Consider the following 23,190-nt stretch of genomic DNA (forward strand, 5'->3'; position numbering starts at 1 on the left):
ACAAAGATAGAGAAAACAACATTCACTTGTTTTTTTGTTCTTTATTTCGCCTTAAACAATTTCTTGTATTAGGAATTTGTTTTCGCATACCCCTTGGGGTCAGAGCGCAGGGTCAGCCATTGTACAGCGCCCCTGGAGCAATTAAAGGTCTTGCTCAGGGGCCCAGCAGAGTAGGATCTCTTTTGGTAGTGACAGGGACTTGAACCGGCAACCTTCGGTATACCAGCGCAGATCCTTAGCCTCAGAGCCACCACTCTGCCTTGCTTTACTAGAATAGAAAATGTCAAAAGAGACACCAGAGAAAACGAGTGTAGAAAATAAGTAAAAAAGCAGAAGAAAAGGTTTTAACAAGAACTAGCCCCTGAGCCACTTCAGTTCCTTTTCACTGAAAATTTCCAAAATAATATCAAATTGGGATATAGAGTTCTCATGGTGCTACTGTGAACCATATTGCTATCAAGTGTTCAGCAGTGCCTCTATGTCCCCTTAGAAGAACCTTTCAGAAAAAATATTAAAGGCAGACATTATGATTCATCCATTTTTGTGTATCAATGTTTTCTGGGAGAATGTCAGCAGTGGTGTAACACCCAAGGCAAAGTTCTTTGTTTTAATCCTAAAGTTGAGTATGCAAAATCTTAAGGTTGTACAAGACAGTTTTCAGTGATAACAACTATTACCAAAATTATTTTCTAATGATCTATAAGCCTTGTCCCTTTTAGTCTTGACTTTTTGCCAGTCACTTCTGAATGTAGCGCTTACCTTAATAAAGCTGGTAGTGTAAACAGTAAGGTAGAACATTTTAATGCTAAGACAAGGGCTGACATAATGGCCCCGGAAAAGATACTAGGTAAAGACTGTGCAGGCATTAATCGCGGTATCACAGTCGCTACTCCCACAAGATCACTATGTCTAGTCAGAGATGTGGAATCCGTGCCCTCAGCTTTCTCCGCACATGTATATAGTCAGCTGAAAGACGGACTTTGGCTTCTAATGATGAAGGGGAAACACCCGGGATGTCTTAGCAGGACACGTCATCAATAAGCACTGAGCCGACTCGGGATGAAACCCCGCCCCTTGATGTCGAATCCGACACTCTCACACGTCTGCAGTTTCAATTTAGGCAGACACCGTCTTCATTTAAAAGGGAGCAATTGAATGATGACTCCCTTAAATTTGCAAAGAATGCAGATGATCTGGTAGATGGCCAGAACAACTGTGCATCCTATGCCACAAGGGCCCTACTTTGTGTTAAATAGTGACCTTTTATAGCCGGACATGACGGGGAGTTACGGTCACTGCTTTAAGTATCATGAACTTACCGGATACAAGTCTGTGAACTAGCTCATACCCATCTCCTGGGAGCCCAACTGGGCCCGGAAAAAACATTGGAAAGGATTAAACTCCGATTTTTTCCGCCGCTTTTGCACATCCTGGCCGGAGTGTCAATTGTGTCAGATTCCTAGGAGGGACTGTGCTCCTCTAGTTCCTTTACCCTTAATCGATATCCCTTTTGAGCATATTGGGGTCGACCTGGTGGGACCCCTAGAACCCTCAGCCAGAGGTCATAAATATATAATGGTCCTGGTAGATTATGCTATCTGATTCCCTGAAGCTGTTCTGTTGCACTCAGCTACTTCAAAAGCTATTGCACGGGAATTGGTAGGGGTCTTTGTGTGAGTCGCCATCCCTAAAGAAATCCTGACGGATCAAGGGATGCCTTCCACCTCGCAGATGTTCAGGGAGACTGCCAAGCTTCTACAAATAAAGCATTTAAAGACCTCGGTATATCATCCTCAAACCGATCGTCTAGTGGAGAGATCAAGCAGATGTTACGCAAAGTAGTCAACGAGGACGAAGGAACAAGGATCAGCTCCTCCCCCTCGTCCTTTTTGCATATTGGGAAGTCCAACAAGCCTCCACGGGGTTCTTGCCTTTTGAGCTACTATATGGATGACAACCCCGGGGCATTTTAGATATCTTAAAAGAAGGCTGGGAGGAAGAGGCACTCCCTTCAATAAATATATTGGAATATATTGTGCATTTTCACGATAGATTTGAAAAAATTAAACCTATACTAATAATGCACATGGAAAAGGTGCAAGCAGCCCAGGTCCGATGTTATAACCGTGGCACATCTCTTCAAGAGTTCCACCCGGAAGATCACGTCAATGATTCTTGTTCCTACCTCACATTCTAAATTATTGGCTCACTGGCAGGGCCCATATAAAGTTAAGAAGAGGAAGGGGCTGGTCGACTATTTGATTAAACAACCAAATCGTAGACCCAGTGAGCAGATTAATCATGTCAATTTGCTGAAACTATGGAAGGACAGGGATTCCAAACCCTCCTCCGGACAGCTCCGCTCTCTCTTCGCTCATAAATTAACCCTTAACTTCGGAGATAATTTGACTCACCAACAACGACAGGAACTTGGACAAGTTGTCCTGTCCGTCCCAGAGGTAGTCAGTGAAAATCCCGGACGGACCTTCCTGGTTGCGCATGACATTGTGACGAAACCTGGGGTAATAGTCAGAGAACGCCCATACAGAATTCCCGAGGCAAAAATGGCTGAAGTGGAGCTGGAGAGCAGACGAATGCTGGACCTAGGTGTGATTGAGGAAAGTTATACTCCCTGGTCCAGTCCTATCGTTCTGGTCAGCAAGCCCGACGGAAGTTGGTGGTTCTGCAATGACTTCAGTCAGCTTAACCAAATCTCCCAATTTGATGCTTATCTGATGCCGTGAGTGGATGATCTCTTCAAATGGCTAGGACATGCCAAATTCTTGACTACATTAGATATGGCTAAAGGGTACTGGCAGGTTCCCTTAATGCACTCAGCTAAGGAAAAGACAGTGTTTGGCACCCCTAGCATGCACTAGCTGTATCATGTTCTCCCATTTGGATTACATGGGGCACCTGCGACATTCCAGCGTCTGGTGGACAAAGTGCCACGTCCTCATAATTCCTATAATGCTGCCTACTTGGATGACATTGTCATCTATTCAAGCACCTGGGAAGAACATATACAGCAGGTTAGTGCTATATTGCAGTCACTAGCAAAGGCCGGTCTTCATATTAATCCGATGAAGTGTTACTTTGGGTTAGTCGAAGCCAAATATTTAGGCTATCTAGTGGGCCAAGGTATGGTGAGACCACAGTGTTCTAAAATAGATGCCATTTCAAATTGGCCGGTCCGATAAACAAGAGGCAGATACAGGCCTTTCTCGACTTAGCAGGATACTATCTCCGGTTTGTACCCGGTTTTCTGAGAGAGCGATGCCCTTAACTAACCTTATAAAGAAGGGGAAACCTAATCACATAGTATGGGATGATACAAAAGAGGCTGCATTCAGTGACCTGAAAATGGCCCTTACGTCAGCTCCTATATTGAAAGCACCTGACTTTTCTATGCCCTTCATCCTCCAGACGGATGCTTCGGATGCAGGTCTTGGAGCCGTGCTGAGCCAAAGTGTTGATGGAGTTGAACACCCCATTATGTACCTGAGTCGGAAACTGCTGGATTGTGAAACCAGGTATGTGGTAGTGGAGCGGGAAGCTTTAGGTATTAAATGGGCGATTACTCAGCTGAGATACAACCTCCTGGGGCGAGAGTTCACTCTTGAGACAGACCATGCACCGTTACAGTGGATGGCCTTGCATAGGGAGTCCAATCCGCGCATCACAAGGTGGTTTTTAGATCTACAACCATACAAGTATTCGGTTGTTTATTGCCGTGGTATACTGCAAGCCAATGTCGATGCCCTTTCCCAGTGCCACGACTTCTTGGACATTGAGTAAGAGGACGTTGTATGGCCCAAGTGAAGGTAATTCCATGCCAGGCCAGGGGATGGTGGAGTGCACTAAACCTCCTGTTTTCTCTCAAGACCGGCTTTGGGAAAACCTATCTGATTCAACATTAAAGACATCACTTCCAGCTCTGGCACCCAGAAAGATGTCACTTCCGGTTCTGACTCCCAGAAAGACATCACTTCCGGTTCAGGAGCTTAAGATGACATCAGAAGAAAGTCACTTCCGGTTCCCCTATGTCACTTTCGGGTTAATCATTTAAAACTGCCATCTTTCTAAACCTTTGTCAGTTCATGTCTGGATTCCAAACCAATCACTTCTCTGGAAAACCTAACCCATTGCAGCTAGGGATAATATACGGGTGGCTGCTCCTAACCTTTTTTAGAGTGTTGGAACTGATCCTTTTTACAGGGTAATCATAAACTCTGACATAAAGTTTAGTTCTTATATCAACCAGATTACTAAGACTGCATTTTTTCACTTAAGGAATTAAGCAAATGTTAGACCACTTATAATATTACAAGAAGCTGAAAAATTAATCCACACTTTTGTTTTTAATCGCCTAGATTACTGTAATGCACTCTTAACAGGAGCAACAAGAATCTTAACCAGAAAAAGAAAATCTGAGCTCATCTCACCAGTTTTAGCATTGATACACTGGTTTCCCCTGTCATTTAGAAGTGACTTTAAAATACCACTAATGGTGTATAATGCCTTAAATAATCTTGTCCCTTCCTATATTTTGGGATGTTTGACCCCTTACAGGTGGCGCAGTGGTAGTGTTGCTGCTTTGCAGTAAGGAGACTGTGGAAGATTGTGGGTTCGCTTCCTGGTTCCTCCCTGTGTGGATAGCACTTTGAGTACTGAGAAAAGCGCTATATAAATGTAATGAATTATTATTATTACACTCCAAGTCGTAACCTTAAATCTTATAATGGTGGCCTGCTTATAATTTCCAAGAGCCAAGCTTAGAAGAAGTGGTGAGGTAGCCTTTTGCTGTTATGCACCTAAAATCTGGAATACTTTACTAATAAAAAGTCATCAGGCTACTTCTATGAAACATTTTTAAAAAATGCTTTTTCATAGCTACATTTTAGTTGTACTCTACATAGACTACATAGGGCATAGAATTATCATGTTCCTCGGGGATTTGCAGTCTTTACTGATCTCTACTTTTCTCTGCTGTCATTTCTGGTTCTACGTTGGTGGTGTTTTTGCGCTGCCACCATCTGATCAAGGCACCATGCAGTCACCTGTGATGCTGGCATGAAGGCAGGTGTTCCAGCTGTCCAAGAGACTGACTTCATTGAATTCTCTTAGATAAAGCCTGGAACCAAAAAGGAATGAATTGAGAACATTCATGTTAGGTAGAATGCCCACTCGGGGTTAGGTGGACTTTTGCCTTTTGAACCACTGCAGATTTTGTTTGTTTTTTTTTTCTACAGCTTAAATGAAGTGTTTTTTTTTGTTTGTTTGTATTGATCAAATAGATTTGTTTGGTTTTTTTTGTTAATATTCATTAATATATTATTTCTTAATGCTATTTGTTTTTCCTTTCTCTTTAACATCTTGTAAAGCACTTTAAGCTACATTGTTTGTATGAAAAAGTGCTACACAAATAAATGTTGTTGTTATATTATCAAATGATGGGCTATCTATCTTATATTCTGTTCCAACAGGTTAGGCTATTTTTGCATAGAGCAGTGGGCATGACATTGGGGACAATGGCCCACTAGAAGACTTGCAGCCACCAAAAATAAATAGAAAATAGAAACAAAATTCTTGAATCACTAAATATCCAGGTACATTGGGGCTGTACCTCTTATCGTTTTAAAGCCTCCCACTTTATCAATATTCGAACCATGTGACATACGTCACACAATGACTTCAGCATTCTCAAAGTACCTTTTAGCCCTAAGATAGGGCTTGGCTTGAGTCTTGCCAGCTATGCAAATGAAGACCACCAGCAGAAGTGATGTGTGTTGTGCAGGAAGATCGACATTAACCAATGTGGTGGATGGAAAACTGAAGGGAAGGGGAAAGAGAAAGGGTTTCACATGTAAAAGCCAAGGAAGCTGTTGAGTGAAAGGAGAAAAGGGTGAAGAATCAGAAGGAAGATGGTGGTGAACAAGAGAGCTACGACCACATTTGGTCCATAAGACTAACTTGGAGTTAGAATAGAAACCAGCTGCTTGTTATGTCCCATCAAGAAATATTGAAAAGATGGTGACATGCCACACTGCCAAGAAGAACTTTATTGTTTTAGCATTTTGGCAAATATTTGACAGACTGAAACTTTACTGCTCCTACACCACTCACCTTTTTAAAGCACCACAAGTGTCGGAGCTGGCTACTTTTCAGCAGCTCACCTCACTGTCACCACCAGTCTACACAATGCGTTTTTTCTTTTGTGCTGACTCAGCTGTTGTACAAGTGGAAAGAAAACACATTTGCATTTTCACTTCTGTTAAATGTGATGAATAACACTAAAATCCCTGAAGCCTACAAAAAATATTCATAATGCCAGGCCACCTTAAATTACCTCGCACCTTGTCACCAGTGTCTTTGTTTCGCAAATGTGTCAATCAGCATAAGCAGCAAGCAGCCTACTCACTCATCCCCCACCAAGTCAAGTCAGATGCAAAATTCTCAAAACTGAAGTCTATGGGAGTTAGGTGTCCGAAATTGTATAGGTTGAATAATATACAGTGGAACCTCTAGATACGAGTTTAATTCGTTCCAGCACTGAGCTTGTATAGCGAATTTCTCGTATCTAGAACAAACTTCCCCATTGAAAATAATGGAAATCCAGTTAATCCGTTCCGCACCCCAAATATATTAACATAAAAATCAATTTTCCTAACAAATAACACTAATAAATTATATATACTGTAGTCTACCTTTAATAAATAACACTGGTAAATAATATAACTGATTATTAAAAGAATCAAAACAGGTGTCCAAAGTGCAGTAGAGCATTCAATAAATCTTTAAATAAATAATCCTTAAAACAGTTGTGAAGTGGAGGTTTAAAATACACAAGAATAACAATCCTTTAACACAAGGTTAAAACGTCAAAAGGATGCAGTCTTTAAAAAACAGATGACAATCCCTGGTGCTTCTTCTCTGTTAGCGTCTCACCTGCGGGCTCTGCAACAGGCGAGACACTCTTAATGCAGCTGACCTTCTCTACACCGTCCTGCTTCAGCTGTTTGGCTCGCCTGTTCAGCTCACTGTTTAGCTATACGCGAGCCTGCACTCGCTTGCTCTCCCGCACCGACTTCCTACGCCCGCCCGCCCGCCTGCCGCAACCTCCGTTCTCTCTCCTCTCTTTTCTTTTACTTCTTCTCCCCCTTAACCGGCTCGCGCTTCTCTATATATGCGGGGAGGACATGGCAGCTGCAGCCCATCAGCCACAGGAACAATCATGGATGTGGGCAGTTTCCCACCTGTGCACTTAAGTGAGAAACGCAGACACCGCAGATCGCGGCTTGCAACAGCTACCACGCCCCCTCGCTAAGCCGCGAGCTATACCCACAGCCTGGCTCGTGGCTCGTTACGTGAGCCAATGCTCGTATTTAGATCTGAATTTTTCGCTCATACTTTCCTCGTATTTTGAATTTCTCGTATATAGAGGTGATCGTATCTCGAGGTTCCACTGTATATATATATAAAAAATACTTTTGAAAAACCACACTTATATTAAGTTAAAAAGTGTATTAAAAAGTAAAAAAATAAGTCTCTCATACATCACTCGCAAGATAAAAGATAGGCGCTTTTGCTAAGATTTTAAGAAGTGTTTTTTAAATGTTGATTGATGAAAAGTTCCCACGCTTTTATTTTACAAGTGATGTAATAATATATATATATATTATTTTCAACTTTTTAGTCTTGGGTTTGTTTTAGTATAATTTTGTAATCAATATTTTAACACTTCCTTTAATATTTCTATCTGTTACTAGCGCCATCTATTGGTGAAATCTTAATATGAAAATTTCATTTCTTAACAATGATTAATTCAACTAATTAATCAATTAGTGAAGCTGATTATTGATTCATGTATTTTCATCAGAAGTGAGTAAGTGTGCAAAATTTTAAGTCTTTTGCACAATAGGAAGTGGGTTAAATATCGATTACAAGATTTGTACCAGACAACAAAGAGGTGAAGTTAAAATAAGCGTGGTAATAATAATATATTGTTATTTGGAATACATACATTTCATGTGTACAATAATCCGTATAAATGTATGATGACAGGAAATACCAGGCAAGAAATGTTCAACACATAACTAAAACAGAAACTTTTTTCATGTTATGGTAATAATGACAAAATGCTGACATGAAGTGTATAATGTGTGAAGACTGAAGTCCAAATATCAAATTAACACTTTCACAAAAGTTGTAACAAAACAATCAGCTGAAGAAAAAAAAAATATTCAATTGACATGTTGCTGTCAATGTGCAAAAAAAAAAACCCAATTCATGGGTGCAGGAGCACTGGGTTAAAGGAAGGATACAGCCCTGGACAGAGCACCAGTTCATTTCAGTGCCTGCTTATGACCCACGCCCATACAGGAACAACTGTGAAATCACTAAATGTCCAACCTGCACTGCTTTAGGGATGTGGGAGGAGAACTTGAGATCCTAAACCAAAACCCATGCAGACAGAAGGAGAATGTGCAAACTTCATAAGGACAAGGGCTAGGTACATGATCTGAACCCAGGATACTGCATCCGTTAAATGGCATCACAAACCACTACAGTACAATGCCACATAATAGCCTAAGTATACCAGGTAAAGTATAATAAACAGAAGATAACATTTTGCTGTTGGTGTTATTTTCCGTAGGTAGGAGTAGCAGCTTGGCATTGTAAAAGTGCCATCAGTTGCTACAGATGGATGATAAGAAGAGGAACAGAATACTGGAGGGTCAGTAACAGTTCATAGAAATTGCAGAAATTTTATTTGTATGCAAATGACTGACAAATTAAGTTGGAATATAAACAGCTAACAATCGGTTCTAATCAGCTAGACTAAAGGAGTGAAGAAATCAACCTTGATTTAAATGTTGAAATGGAGCGGCTCTTAAACAACCTTTTCAATAATAGCTGAATGAACCTTTATCCAAGGACAAAGCAGTTCAACCATAACATGCATAAGTATCCTAATAGAACACTCTATTGTGAATCTTCTATTAGTCTTATCTTTCTTGCAATTAAAATAAAAAAAAACACTTAGCTTCAAAACCTTTTAGATATCCACTGTAAGAAATGACTAACAGAAAAATGTCATGTCTAATTTAATACTGTATTTTGAACACAAATATTTCAGTTATAGTAAAACTAGTTTTCTTTACAGCAACCACAAAATAAAAAGGTTTAACAAAGCAGTATGACCTGTACAGGCACTAATGATGCCATCAATTCAGCAGAGGTTGGCTGCTGTGGGATTTAAATGAAATGAAACCCTCAAGGTGTTGACACTTAATTCTCAAGGTAACTGCTTCTTTGGTATAATTATTGATTTGGGAAAGATCTGAGTCCTAGACTGTAAGTTCTGTAATGATGATCTGCTTTGTGAATGTCTGCATTTTTTGGACTTCTGCATTTGTGGTGTCTGCTATAGAGTTAAACCAATGCAAAGTTCAAGATCGCTTTGAGCTAAATGAACTCTCCAAAAAAGGAGATATTATTTTAGGAGGACTCTTTTTATTGAATTTTAAAACAATAAGGCCAGAATTGTCCTTCACTTCAAAACCTGACCAGTGGAAATGTGAGGGGTAAGTAAGCCTCTTTGTAATTGTTTATGTTGTATTGTAGTGTATGTGAATTTCTGTTATTAATCTTTGAGTTAACATAAAATGTATTTAAATATGTTAACAGGGAAAAACATTTCAAAGATATTCAAAAGTTTCTTATTTTGTAAATTCTAAACTGGTATTTCTAAATTTAGAACAGTGTATATGACAACTTCTGCTGACTTGTAATTTTATTGGATATTTTGTACTCAATACTGCTGGGACAGGTCTTGGCTCTGCAATCCTGAATTAGATTAATCAGGTTTAGGGATGTGAAAGTTTGTATGTATTTTATTTTTAAAGTTTATATTTCTGATTGTTACATTATTTGACAGTTTTCAAGTATCTGCCTTTCAGTGGATTCAAGCAATGATCTTTGCTATAGAAGAAATAAACAAGAATCAGAACCTCCTTCCTAATATAACTCTTGGCTACCAACTCTATGACAACTGTGTGAACCTGCCCATAGCACTCAGGGCAGCCATTGCTTTGTTGGCAGGTATGGATGAAGCTGTTGATGATTTCAGCTGCAATGGCCCCTCTCCAGTAATTGCTGTTGTTGGAGATCCTTTGTCTTCTCATTCCATTGCAGCAATGAGAATTATGGGTCTGTTTCATCTGCCTATGGTACGTATACCACCAGTAAACATTATAGTATATAAAATTGGCAATGTTTAAAATACATGAAAGTAAATTGACTTGCATAAACATGTTTTCAGTGTAGTTTACACAGAAGCCTTTACATTATAAGCATAATCTGTGAAATTGTTAAACATAGAATATTGGCTTAAAACAAGAAAAATACACCAGTTTTGTGCATTAAATATTAAATGATGTTAAAGCATTGGTCTATTTTGAATTTATTTCTTAAAAATTTGCAGAAAATGCTTGAGATGAAAATGGACAGTATAGTATTACAGATATTAGTGCTTCTGTCTCACAAGCCAAAAGACCTGGGGTTGGTGTCCATCCCAGTCATTGCCTGTGTCATTCCTACTTTGTATGTCAGGCTGAATTTTTGTTTTAGGCCATTTTTGGCCAAATAAACATTAAGTTCCCAATATTCTTTATTTTTAATGAATCATTTTTACAAATCAGTTAGGTGTGACATAAAATGTAAACCATTATTTTTGTTTCTAGGTTAGCTATCTTGCCTCATGCTCCTGCTTGAGTAACAGACAAGAGTTTCCTTCATTCTTTAGAACAACCCCAAGCGATGCTTTTCAAGTTAAAGCTATGATTGAGATTGTCAAACATTATGGATGGGTGTGGATAGGTGCAATAGCAAGTGATGATGACTATGGACAGAATGCAATAAAAGCATTGATTAAGGAGGTTAGTGCATTTGGCTGCATTGCATTCATAGAAATGGTCCCCACTGTGTTCAAAAAAGAGAAAATTCTTCAGATTGTGAACACCGTTAAACAGTCTACTGCCAAGGTTATTGTTGTATTTTCACCACAAGTTGAATTTAATACTTTGGTTAAAGAAATTGTTAAGCAGAACATCACTGGCAGACAATGGATTGCAAGTGAAGCATGGAGCACATCTGCCTCTATAGCAATTAAGGAAAACTTCCATTGTTTCGGAGGGACGATTGGAATTGCTATTCGTAGAGGGACAATTCCTGGTCTGGAGCATTTTCTGCTTCAGCTTCACCCAGATTTTAACTCTGATAAAAGAATAATTATTCAATTCTGGGAAACATTATTTGCATGTAAATTCTCAGAAAATTCAAGTCAGGTAAATTCAACCAGTAGGATATGCACCGGATTAGAGGATATTGGTTCAATTAAAACTGCGTATACTGATGTATCAGAGCTACGGTCAGTCTATAATGTATATAAAGCTGTATATGCAATTGCTCATGCGTTACATAATTTAATGTCTTGTGAAAATGGAAATGGACCCTTTGAGAATAAAACCTGTGCCAGCATCAAACATGTTCAGCCTTGGCAGGTAAGAATAGCTAACAGTAATTTATATCTGAAGGTAAAGTATGGAATTATATATTTTATACACCACTGACAGTAGAAAAAGGGAACTTATGGTATCTACTAACTATATCATCTTAAATGTGGATTAACTCTGCTTTAAAATACTTTAACAGTGCTTTTAGTTTACCTTACCTTTTAAAAAGTTTCAAGGAGCCTTGTATTATCAAGTCAGAACTAGTTCGAGAATATATTAAAATGATTAAAAATTCTATACATTTTGAATTACATTAAGAATGTGAAAATCTGTATACATATTTATTTCAGGTTCAGCTACAGACGTAAAACATGCTTTTAAAGTAATCTTCAGCTTAGCTTTGTACATGTTGAGGAGCACAATGCAAAACTCTGTTTCTCTATTTAGGTCCTGCATTATCTTAAGGAAGTTAATTTCTCAAACCATTTAGGAGAAAGAGTGACATTTAATGAAAATGGGGATGCCATGGCCATCTATGATATTGTTAACTGGCAGCCATCTAATGACGGCAAGATTCAAATTAAAACCGTTGGTCTTTTTGATGAAACTGTTAAGGAAGCCAATCAAGTTTCACTAGCGGAAGAAGAGATTTTTTGGAATTTTGAATCTCGTAAAGTATGTCATGTATCTATATGAGTTTCTTGATAAACTTCCAAGGTGGCTATTATAAGGAGATAAAATACAGTTTTAGAGAGGTGCAATACATATTCACATAGGAACAAGATGGGCCTAGCTCATGGGACCTTTTGTTTGAATTTGGTTGAAACTTCAAATGGTCTCCAAAGTGAGAATATGTTTTAATAAAGTTAAAATGAAGGAAATATGCTGTTAGTCTGCATGTGATGGTGCATGAGAAAGAGGGATTGGATGTTTTACAAAGAAATCTGATGGGATAACATAAGAAATAAATATCAGTAATATCTTTAGCCCCACTTTAAAAAAAAAAAAAATTTTTCAGTTTAATACTACTAGAATGTGTCAGAGGCATTCATTGTGGTGGGACAAGACACTAAGTGGTGGTGACTTTATGCTTATTAAATTATAATTGTATTATAAAGGGGACACATTCCAAATTTTCTAAATGTGGTGTGCACATATCTACTTGCAGCAATGGTGCTTATTGCTTAGGGTTAATTTCTGAGTTTCCCATCATTTATTTTGCTTTTAGTTAATGGAATTAACTGCTTCATTTTTGCCTGCAATAATTACAATTTATGTAACTAAAGAAAACATACATGAAAATGAAATCCAGTTGTCAATAAGCTGTTAAATAACATATAAAAACAAAATAATGTACAGTATGCTGATTGGAGGGTTTTCTGTGACAGGGCAGCTGTTGTGTATGGCCAGAAAACTGGTGTATAATATAATCCAGCAAGAAAGCTATTCTTTATAGCAATTTATTCAAATTATGTGCAGTGTCTATGGCAAGAATATTTTCCATAGTAAGTTTATTAAAGAGGAAGTAGTTTCCTGTGGTGGGGTCCTCCAGTCAGTGTTCTCTATTTGTTTTCCTAATTCAGCATTTCCATTTTATATTAAAAAATAAAATGTATGGAAATATTTCATTAAATTTAAATCACACAAAGTAAAATAATATCTATGCTTAGCTGATCATGGTCACTACTTTATAACACAATACAATCCATGGAACAGAATATATACAGTAATTGCCCTTCCTACATGCATTGTAGCACTGTTAATAATGGTTCATGCTGTTAAGGATGCTATATAAAATAAACACTGCTTATTTGATTCCAGCCTCCAGAGTCAGTTTGCAGTAAAAGCTGTCAACCAGGCACAAGAAAGGCCAGCAGGAAAGGGGAGCCAGTCTGTTGTTTCGATTGTGTCCCTTGTGCTGATGGAGAGGTTAGCAGTGAACTGGGTAAGCAACTACATATAAAATCTATACTTTAACCTGATAACATTGTGTTGAGTTTGCCTTGACTTCATTATTATCTCCAGTGTTGAACATGGGAAAAAATATATAAAACTTACTGATTGTTGCTTTCATGTGCTGTTTTTTTAAACTTCTAACCTAAATGAAAACCAAGAACACTGAAAATGATCGAGACCTTAACTATTCCTGTTGTTACAAAGTAAATGAACATATCAGAAAGGAGATAAAATCCATAAATGACCATAAAACATTATTGTTACACTAAACAAGTAAACATTTTATAATCTATATGTTTTAAATGAACAAATAAAGATTCTTTAGTTTGCCAAAAAAAAAAAACTCACATAAAAAAAAATTATATCATCTAGGATAAAAACACTATTTATGTAGTGGGTCAATTTAACCCCAGAGAGAACACACTGTTAGAAAAAGGCAATTGAAATTTTCAAATAGACAATTGATTTCTTCAACCAATTACCCAACAGGCAAATTATGTTCAATTTTGAACCTTCTCATCACTCCTCTAGTCAGCAGGATTATCAGGTACGAACCTCTCCTTCCTAGAACCAGGACATACAACTTTACAAAAAAGATCTACAAAATACTAAGGAAAACCAAATATGCACATTTGTAATATATACACATCTCCAGGCCAACCAGGAAATAAAATGTAACATACAGCTATATTATTTTAATCTAGTAACTATACATTAATTTGCTATTTTTTACCAAAAAGAGAGGTTGGGAGCATGTGCTGATTGCGTGTTGCCGTACCCCCCCACCTGGATTAGGACCCAAGTGCAGCAGGTGACACCTCAGCACCACACTGGAACAATGTGAGTTTTTTTTTTTTTTTTAATGTGGCTGGAGTGCCAATCCTCCCACCAACGCTTGAGTTTTCCCTGCAAGTTGGAGGACCTGCTTGCAGGGCTGGATGCAGATTAATGTCATACCCAGGACAAAGCAATTGTAGGTTAAGGGCCTTGCTCAAGGGTCCAATTTAGAGTACAGTCACTTCTGGTGTTTATGGGATTCAAACCTACAACCTTCTGATTACTGGCTCAGATTCCTAGCCTCAGAGTTATTAAAGTTTGACAGAAAAAATTAGTTGTGTTTTGCCATTAATTACGTATGTTTACTATTAAGGTGACCTGGGGCTTTGTTGTTTCTGTTTTAGATTCATATTCCAGTTTAAATTATTGCTCTGTAAAATCTCAAAAACATTTTTTATGGAAACTCTTGTTTCTTCCTCATCTAAAAGATGTAAGATTGATTATATTAGAACATTAGATGGATTAATATTCTAAATTAAAATGGATTGGCTCTGTCCTAGCAACATGAACAAAAACTTGAAATGAGCATACAGTATGAATACAGGTCGGCCAAACTTATCCATGGGAATATGGCTCCCCCCACACAGAGGTGCATAAACTGCAGATGTTCAGGACTTATGTAAAAAGCATAAAGGCAATTGCATACACATACACATTGCTTACACACATCTTACACACTAAATCTAGCTCAGGTTCAGTGCAAAGCAAATGGAAACCTTATTTTTGAATTTCTAATGTCCATGCCTGTCTAATATATACATATGTTAGATATGGAGATGAAAAAATACCCGACACAGCCATGGAGAAAACATGCAAACTCCATAAACAGTGACCAGGTGTAGCATTTGAATCCAAGTTTCTGGAAGCATAAGACAGCAATTTTAACCATACTCAGTTAGTTTATTTCTATGCAAATTTCATGTTACAGGAACTGTCGCATTAGTTATTTAAAGTTAGATCTTTTACAAAGAATATTATAGTAAAAACTTACAGTACTTTTAGCATACTGAGGTAAACTATTTGTCTATTGCAAAACTATATTATTTTGTCTTTTAAAAAAATTAAGCTGATTTAATTTAAGCTGATAAAAGTCCTCCAAACGGGCACAGTCTGTTTTGGAAGCAGTTAATATAATTTAAAAAAAATGACATTAGATGTGATGCCAGCCCATTACAGGGATTACACACACAGCTTTACATGAATACTTATTGTCAATTGCCTAACAACCTGTCTTTGGACTATAGCGCGGCACTCTGTGAAGAATATACAAACTAAACTCACAGTGCGTCTCAGTCGGGAGTCAAGCCATGACTCTGTTTTACATGAACACTTACTCCAGGCACAACCAATAAAACATGCAGTAATTTCCTGTAATAACCTGTCATTTTTTTAATTATTACTTTAAATCTTGGGTTGGAATGTTGACATGCAATATACACAGAGAAAATATGTACAATATATTGCCATAACATTGCAGCCTTTCAGTATTTTTGCCTTCTTTCCATAGATTCTATTGAATGTATCAAATGTCTAAATGATTATTGGTCAAATCATGGAAGAAACCAATGTGTTTCGAAGGAACTCGAGTTTCTGTCTTATGAAGATGCAATGGGAATTACTTTAACAGCAATGACCATACTTGGAACTTGCCTGTCAGTCGCTGTGCTGGCAGTGTTCATTCACTACAGGAGCACTCCAGTTGTAAAGGCCAACAATTCTGAGCTCAGCTTCCTTCTACTGATTTCACTGACTCTCTGCTTCCTTTGCTCACTGACGTTCATTGGACAGCCTACTCATACAACCTGCATGCTGAGGCATGTGATGTTCGGCATCAGCTTTGTTTTGTGTATTTCTTGCATCCTGGTCAAAACTGTCGTTGTAATAATGGCATTCAGAGCGACACTGCCTGGTAATAATATGATGAAATGGTTTGGTGTCTCCCAGCAAAGAGGAACTGTTTTCTTTTTTACTTTTGTTCAGTCCTTAATATGCATAATATGGTTAGTCACATCTCCTCCCACTCCAGCTAAAAACACAAAATATTTTAATTCAAAAATTATTTTAGAGTGTGATGTGGGATCTGTGATTGGCTTTAGCTTCTTGCTGGGGTACATTGGATTTTTGGCATGCAGTTGTTTCCTCTTAGCTTTCTTTGCAAGACATCTGCCAGATAACTTCAATGAGGCTAAATTCATCACTTTCAGCATGTTGATCTTCTGTGCCGTGTGGATCACTTTCATACCTGCTTACATCAGCTCCCCAGGGAAACACACAGTAGCTGTGGAGGTTTTTGCCATTTTGGCATCGAGCTTTGGTGTCCTGTTTGCAATATTTGCACCAAAGTGCTACATTATTATATTCAGACCTGAAAGAAATACAAAGAGAGCTCTAATGGGCAAACAAAATGCAGAGTAATGTAGAAAAACAAATAAATACAGGTAGTATAATTAGTGTAAGCAGATTTACTTCATGTAGTATTTTATATGAATGTCATTAAAATGTATCATTTTTTTTTTGATTGTAAGGAAATATCAAGTTTAATTTGTAATTTAACTTATACACAATTAAAATCAGTTTTAGTGTGATGAGCAAGACACCATTCATCTTTTGCTGCTGAAATTATAAGCAAATAAATCCAACAGAAGATATCAAACTATGTTTTCTGCTAGTAAAACGGCAAGATGAAGACCATCTACCTCACAAGAACAAATGATGTCACAGGGGATGCCAGACAAGTGAAGAATTCCCTACTACCAGTAAATACAAGCATCTTTGTCATTTTTGCAAAATCAATTCTATATACAGTATAAACAATATAAATAGTGCTGAGTTTAAGTTAAATTAAGAAGCATAAGAAAAACAATTTTAAGCCTCATCAAACTCCTTTTCACTGAGAGTTTCCAAAATAATATGATCTCCATGTGTCTCCATGTCCTCTTTCAAGAACTTTACTTTTTAAACAGTGAAGAGCATTTTTTACTGATGTTTTGTTGTCATTTATATTAAATATGAAAATATCAAATGATCAATTTGTCCACTGTAACTTAAAAAATACTGATATTATAATTCAGCAATTTATCCTTCATCCAGTTTGTATACCAGTGTTTTCTTTTCTAGGGAAATCTCAGTTGGCCTCTGTAGCACACCTTAGAAGAGTTCTGTGTTTGAATTCTGAATATGGGCACACAGCTTCATAAGGTTGTAAACAGAGAGATGTCAGTAACATAATTCTACAGCCATTATTTTGCAATGGTAGATATGCCTCACTAGTTTTCGTGTATGTCTGTAATGTTGGTTTGTTGTTTTAATTTACTCCAATTTTATTTCAGTCACTGTTGGTGTGGACTTCGCATTTTTTTCCTTCGGTATTTTCTAGGTTTCCTTGCACATTCTAAATGTGCAGACATGCATGCAGGTTATTGTAGTTGGTATCTCTAAATTGGACTTATTTTATTGATATGGATATGTGCATCACTGTGTGCTAATTGTCCATTTTTTGTGCCTGTTGTGGAGTGAAAATTTGTATAAATAAATATTTTGTACGTCTTTATTTGTAAGTCAGACAAAGCAAATGTAATATTAGTGTTTCAGTAGAAATGTTTTATTTCTTTGATGAGATCAGCAATGCTTTCAAGTCTAGGCGGAGTGGTGGCTCTGAGGCTAGGGATCTGCACTGGGCATCGGAAGGTTGCTGGTCTGCTCTGTTGGGCCCTTGAGCAAGGCCCTTAACCTGCAATTGCTAAGCGCTTTGAGTAGTGAGAAAAGTGCTATATAAATGCAAAGAATTAATATTTGTTTTAACCAACCCCCCGAGTCTTTAGGATTGACTCAGGATGTTAATTTTATTGCAGGATTGAGGGAAGTGCCTAAAACCAGTTTGGTAAGGGGGATTCTCTGCAGGGCATTCTTAATAAACCAAACTCAACATAGAGTCCATAAATCTTCAGTAGCTGGCAAGCTTCAGCTCAAAAAATCTTGTGGGCAGGTGTGAAAAGACAGCGTGTGCACCTAATCATCTGAAATATGGCTGTTTGGGATTTATTTTGAATCAGAGGCCATTCTGTACCACAACACCCTATTTGTGTAAGGATTTGATCAGAGAATCTATAAATTTGGTCACTTTACCCTGCCCTCTCTCTCCCACACCATGGCCATGAAGAGAAGAACACAAACAGAAAGCACAACTTGGCAGCGATGTTGAGACAGGCATGTGGCCTGTCCTGAAGAAAGCTGACTAGAAATGATGACTTAACTAGAGATGTTTATGAACTACAACTCTGTGTGCCACCTGAAATTATACATCTAGCATTTATCAGGTTGTATGGTTACCAATTTTCACATGTACAGTAATCCCTCCTCCATCGCGGGGGTTGCGTTCCAGAGCCACCCGCGAAATAGGAAAATCCGCGAAGTAGAAACCATGTTTATATGGTTATTTTTAGAATGTCATGCTTGGGTCACAGATTTGCGCAGAAACACAGGAGGTTGTAGAGAGACAGGAACGTTATTCAAACACTGCAAACAAACATTTGTCTCTTTTTCAAAAGTTTAAACTGTGCTCCATGACAAGACAGAGATGACAGCTCTGTCTCACAATTAAAAGAATGCAAACATATCTTCCTTTTCAAAGGAGTGCAAAGCAAGCAGTCAAAAAAAAAATCAATAGGGCTTTTTGGCTTTTAAGTATGCGAAGCACCGCCGGTACAAAGCTGTTGAAGGCGGCAGCTCACACCCCCTCCGTCAGGAGCAGGAAGAGACAGAGAGAGAGCCACAGAAAAACAAAGTCAAAAATCAATACGTGCCCTTTGAGCTTTTAAGTATGCGAAGCACTGTGCAGCATGTCCTTCAGGAAGCAGCTGCACACAGCCCCCCTGCTCACACCCCCCTACGTCAGCGCAAGAGAGAGAGAGAGAGAATGTAAGTTGGGTAGTTTCTCAGCCATCTGCCAATAGCGTCCCTTGTATGAAATCAACTGGGCAAACCAACTGAGGAAGCATGTGCCAGAAATTAAAAGACCCATTGTCCGCAGAAACCCGCGAAGCAGCGAAAAATCCGCGATATATATTTAAATATGCTTACATATAAAATCCGCGATGGAGTGAAGCCGCGAAAGGCGAAGCGCGATATAGCGAGGGATCACTGTACTTTGCTTATTGTTATTATTTTATGAATATTATCCATAATACATTATTTAAAGTGGAAACTTAACTTCTGCTTGTCCTTTTACTCCATATATTTACCCGAGGTTATAGATGTAGAAGGGAAAGTGGGGAGAAGTTATAAATACATTACCTTATAAACAGTGATAAGTCAGTGGAATTTGAGGCATTCTGATAAAGTCTACACAATAAAGAATGCAAAATGGGGAAGTGAGTGATATACAGCTGTACCAAGACAAAACAGTGCCTGATGCAACCCACTCCATCCCCCATCAATCCCAGATTGGACAAAGCAGGTTTGTAAATAGGTAGATTGTCCTTTAATTTGTTCATTTCAAATTTCACTTTTTGATGGCTCACAGGATCAATCTCTTCTCTTTCTCTGCCTTTGTTATCAAAAAGTATGAGGTGTATACAGATGTTGCCATAGTCATGGCTCAATATTTCAGTGAAGAGAAACAGAATGAGATATTATAATTTCACTATTGTTTGTACTTTGAGTACCGTTGTTTCATAACATTCAGAATAACAAGTAAACTTTATTTTATATAGAACTTTTCGAAATTTCTAATGCCTTTTGGATTTTCCTTGGAGTCTTCAGTGTTTCACATACCTAAAGATGTGTTCATTAGTTGTTGACGCTATTTTGGCTGAATGCAAATGGGTGCAGTGTCCTGTGTCGGTCCAGTTCCTGCCTTGTGCTTGATACTTATGGAATGGTCTCTATCCCTGCAGTCCTTACTTAGAGCAAGTAGGTTTGACAGAAAATTAATATGTGTTACGTTGTGTTACAACAGTTGTAACTACCATGCGGGATGGAGAGACATCCTGGCTAAGAAAGGAGAAGAATCCTTACCCGGGCGGGAAGCCTTAAGTGGATGGACAGGCAACGCAAGATGGCAACAGCACCGGATATGCGTGCCCATCTGGACAACAGCTGAGAATGCCAGGAATTATAGTCCAGTAACATAGCCCTGCTGGGATCTGGGGATACCTTAAGAGAGTGCTGCAGATAAATACACTCCCTAATATTTGGGACTTCCATATGACCCGGAAGTGCTTCAATGGATGAAGCCCTGGAACTGGAAGTACTCCCAGGTCCTCCATAAAATGGACCACACTGCCTTGGAAGGAAGGTAACAAACGACTGGAGGAGAGGAGTGAGGTGGTGGTAGGCAGGTGAGGAGAGGAGGAGAAAGGAAGAAAAACCTTGTGTTTGTGTTTACAAGGTAAACACTGTCTTTATTTGAAATCGCACAGGCCATCACAGAGTTGCAGAAGATGTGAAAGGGATGCAGTCTCCTGCAGAAGAAGAGCCTGCTCTGCTCTTTCTTACATAATTCCTCTGTGTTGCTAGTCCAGTGCAACCTGTCATTAATGTGGAAACCAAATTACTTGTAGGAGTGGACAACCTTTGAATCCACTATTTGAATAGTGACCGGACATAGAGGCCCTTTGGTGGTGCGAAAGTCAATAAAGAGTTCGTTGGTTTTGCTGATGTTATTTTTCCAATGAAAGAATAACAGAGAATATTAAATTATACTGTTTATAATAATAAAAGAAATGGTTTAAATTACAAAAATTCTAATAGCAAAGTAATAATAACAAATGTCATTTTTTGGTTGCATCTCAGTTATTTTAAAAGATTATTCTCATACCCAGTTCAATCCAAAACAGACATCCTCAGTAATGTTAGTTATACCAAATTTGACATTAGAGTAATTATCAAGTAATTATCAAGTTAATTTCTTTCCAAAGAAATTTAATAGTGGTGTTCTACCAGCACAAAACCATATGGAATACAAGTCTTAGACATTAACAGGATATGCTGGTCTAAATGTAATACCATTGTTTCTTCTTTCACAAAGTTAAAAGAAAAATATAACTTATTAGGCCAAGTCTTTAAACCATCTATCCGTATCTTTATTTATTTAATCTAAGCATCCAGTATCTGTTTCAGAAGCAATATTTACAGTGCAAAAATGTTTCTAAAGCCAATCCATTATAATAATAATCATCATAAAAATAATAAGATTATCAAATTATGTTAATATTTTTTATTGTTTTAGATTATGTTAAAATTGACTCGTATTATCTTTTATAACAAGGAAATTGTTAATAGCCTGTTAGAATAATACCTAAAAATTTGCTTAATGTATAAACTCCATTCACAATGTATCTCTGTCAGGAATTAAATCATAACTGAGACACAGTAAGATGACAGTTTTGTCCCCTCATACCAATGTACAGTTTAAGACTGACATGTGAGTCCCTGTCTTCCACCCCAAAGCATGCGACTGAGTCTCACTAAATTAGCAAAACCAGCTTTATTCAGGCTGAAACAGGAACAACACCACTCTCCTATACACAGACACAGCAGTCAGGCAGGGTCGTGGCCAGGTTAGTGGCCAAGTAATACTGTTCCCTGCGTTTATAATGTTCTTTGTATCACCTATCAATGACAGGCACTTATAGCGCGACCACAACTGGCTCAGAGTTCCTTCCATGGCGAGCTCCAGCAGCGCTATGATCCTCTGATTGCCCCTGCAACAGATAAGCAGTCTTCCACCGATGTGGCAATTGAGCTTTGTGGGGAGTCCTAAAAGAGTTTAGAAACCTAACATCCCCCCCTCAGCTTTGTCCACACCGGTGTGGGCAAAGCGAACATCCAAGCCAGGCTCGCCTAGACGGGAGAGAATGTCAGCATTGGTATGTGCGGCGAACATCAAAAGCAAAAGCGTGCAAACTAATAGACCACCAAGTGAGCCGGGAGTTCAAATCCTTCTGTTTGTACTGCCATTGCAGCGGGGCGTGATCAGTCACCAGGGTAAACTATCGTCTCCAGAGATAGTAATGGAGGGACTCCACCGCCCAATTAATCACCAAGCACTTCTTTTCAATAGCTCAAAACATTGTGAGAGCACCGCTCCTAAACCGAAAGCACTAACATTTGTTTGCAGAATAAATTCCTTAAAAAAGCCTGGATTGCACAGAACCAGGAATGATGATAAAGCAGCTTTTAGGTCCGCGAAAGCTTTCTCACAGGCGTCAGTCCATACAACACTATGATTTTTTCTGTCTTTTGTCAAGTCAGTGAGGGGGACCTGATGTGCAAAATTGGGAATGAACCACCTGTAATATGCTGCAAGTCTGAGGATGCACGAACCTGCTTCTGTGTTTTGGGATGTGGATATTTCAAGCACCTCCCCCACCTTGTCCATTTGAGGCTTGAGCAAGCCCTTCTCCATGGAATATCCCAGATAATGTAAACTATCAAGCACCGCCCAAAGGCGGACGTGATGAGATTCCAGGTCATTAAATTCAAACAACCCGTCCGGAGTGGCGAACACAGTTTTCATGCAACTAGATTCCTCCAAGGGGACCTGCCAATAACCCTTCATGAGGTCAAGGGTGAAGATATATGAAGCCTGCCCGAGCTTTTCCAACAGTTTGTCCACACGCAGTATCGGGTATCCATCAAACTTGGAAACCTTATTCAAACACCTAAAATCAATATAGAACTGAACCAAACCATCCAACTTTGAGACGAGTACAATTGGACTTCACCATTCGCTTTTGCTTGGCCGAATAACGCCTAATTGGAGCATCTGTCGGACATCCTCATGTATCAGTTTCCTTGTTGCCTTTGGTAGGCAATACAGGGGTACCTGTATAGTAACACTGGGTGGAGTGACAATCTTGTGTTCTGCAATCGTCATCTA

General features: G+C 38.5%; 1 protein-coding gene across 1 annotated transcript; it reads left to right on the forward strand.

Moving 5' to 3' along the window:
- Positions 1–9,372: 9,372 nt before the first annotated feature.
- On the forward strand, positions 9,373–16,777 carry LOC114643204 (extracellular calcium-sensing receptor-like). Its single transcript, XM_028791863.2, has 6 exons — positions 9,373–9,587; positions 9,941–10,232; positions 10,746–11,564; positions 11,964–12,191; positions 13,338–13,461; positions 15,817–16,777. The coding sequence occupies exons 1-6, from the start codon at positions 9,373–9,375 to the stop codon at positions 16,722–16,724; spliced, it is 2,586 nt and encodes an 861-aa protein (XP_028647696.2). The 3' UTR covers positions 16,725–16,777.
- The last annotated feature ends 6,413 nt before the right edge of the window (positions 16,778–23,190 follow it).

Source organism: Erpetoichthys calabaricus, chromosome 2, assembly GCF_900747795.2.
Source record: "Erpetoichthys calabaricus chromosome 2, fErpCal1.3, whole genome shotgun sequence".
Taxonomy (NCBI): domain Eukaryota; kingdom Metazoa; phylum Chordata; class Cladistia; order Polypteriformes; family Polypteridae; genus Erpetoichthys; species Erpetoichthys calabaricus.

What these genes read in the sequence shown, in the direction of transcription:
- LOC114643204 (XM_028791863.2), top strand. Translation starts at nt 9,373, where the DNA reads ATGATCTGCTTTGTGAATGTCTGCATTTTTTGGACTTCTGCATTTGTG. An exon ending in GACCAGTGGAAATGTGAGGG is followed by an intron (nt 9,588 to 9,940) that starts GTAAGTAAGCCT and finishes ATTATTTGACAG; the next exon opens with TTTTCAAGTATCTGCCTTTC. An exon ending in GGAATTTTGAATCTCGTAAA is followed by an intron (nt 12,192 to 13,337) that starts GTATGTCATGTA and finishes ATTTGATTCCAG; the next exon opens with CCTCCAGAGTCAGTTTGCAG.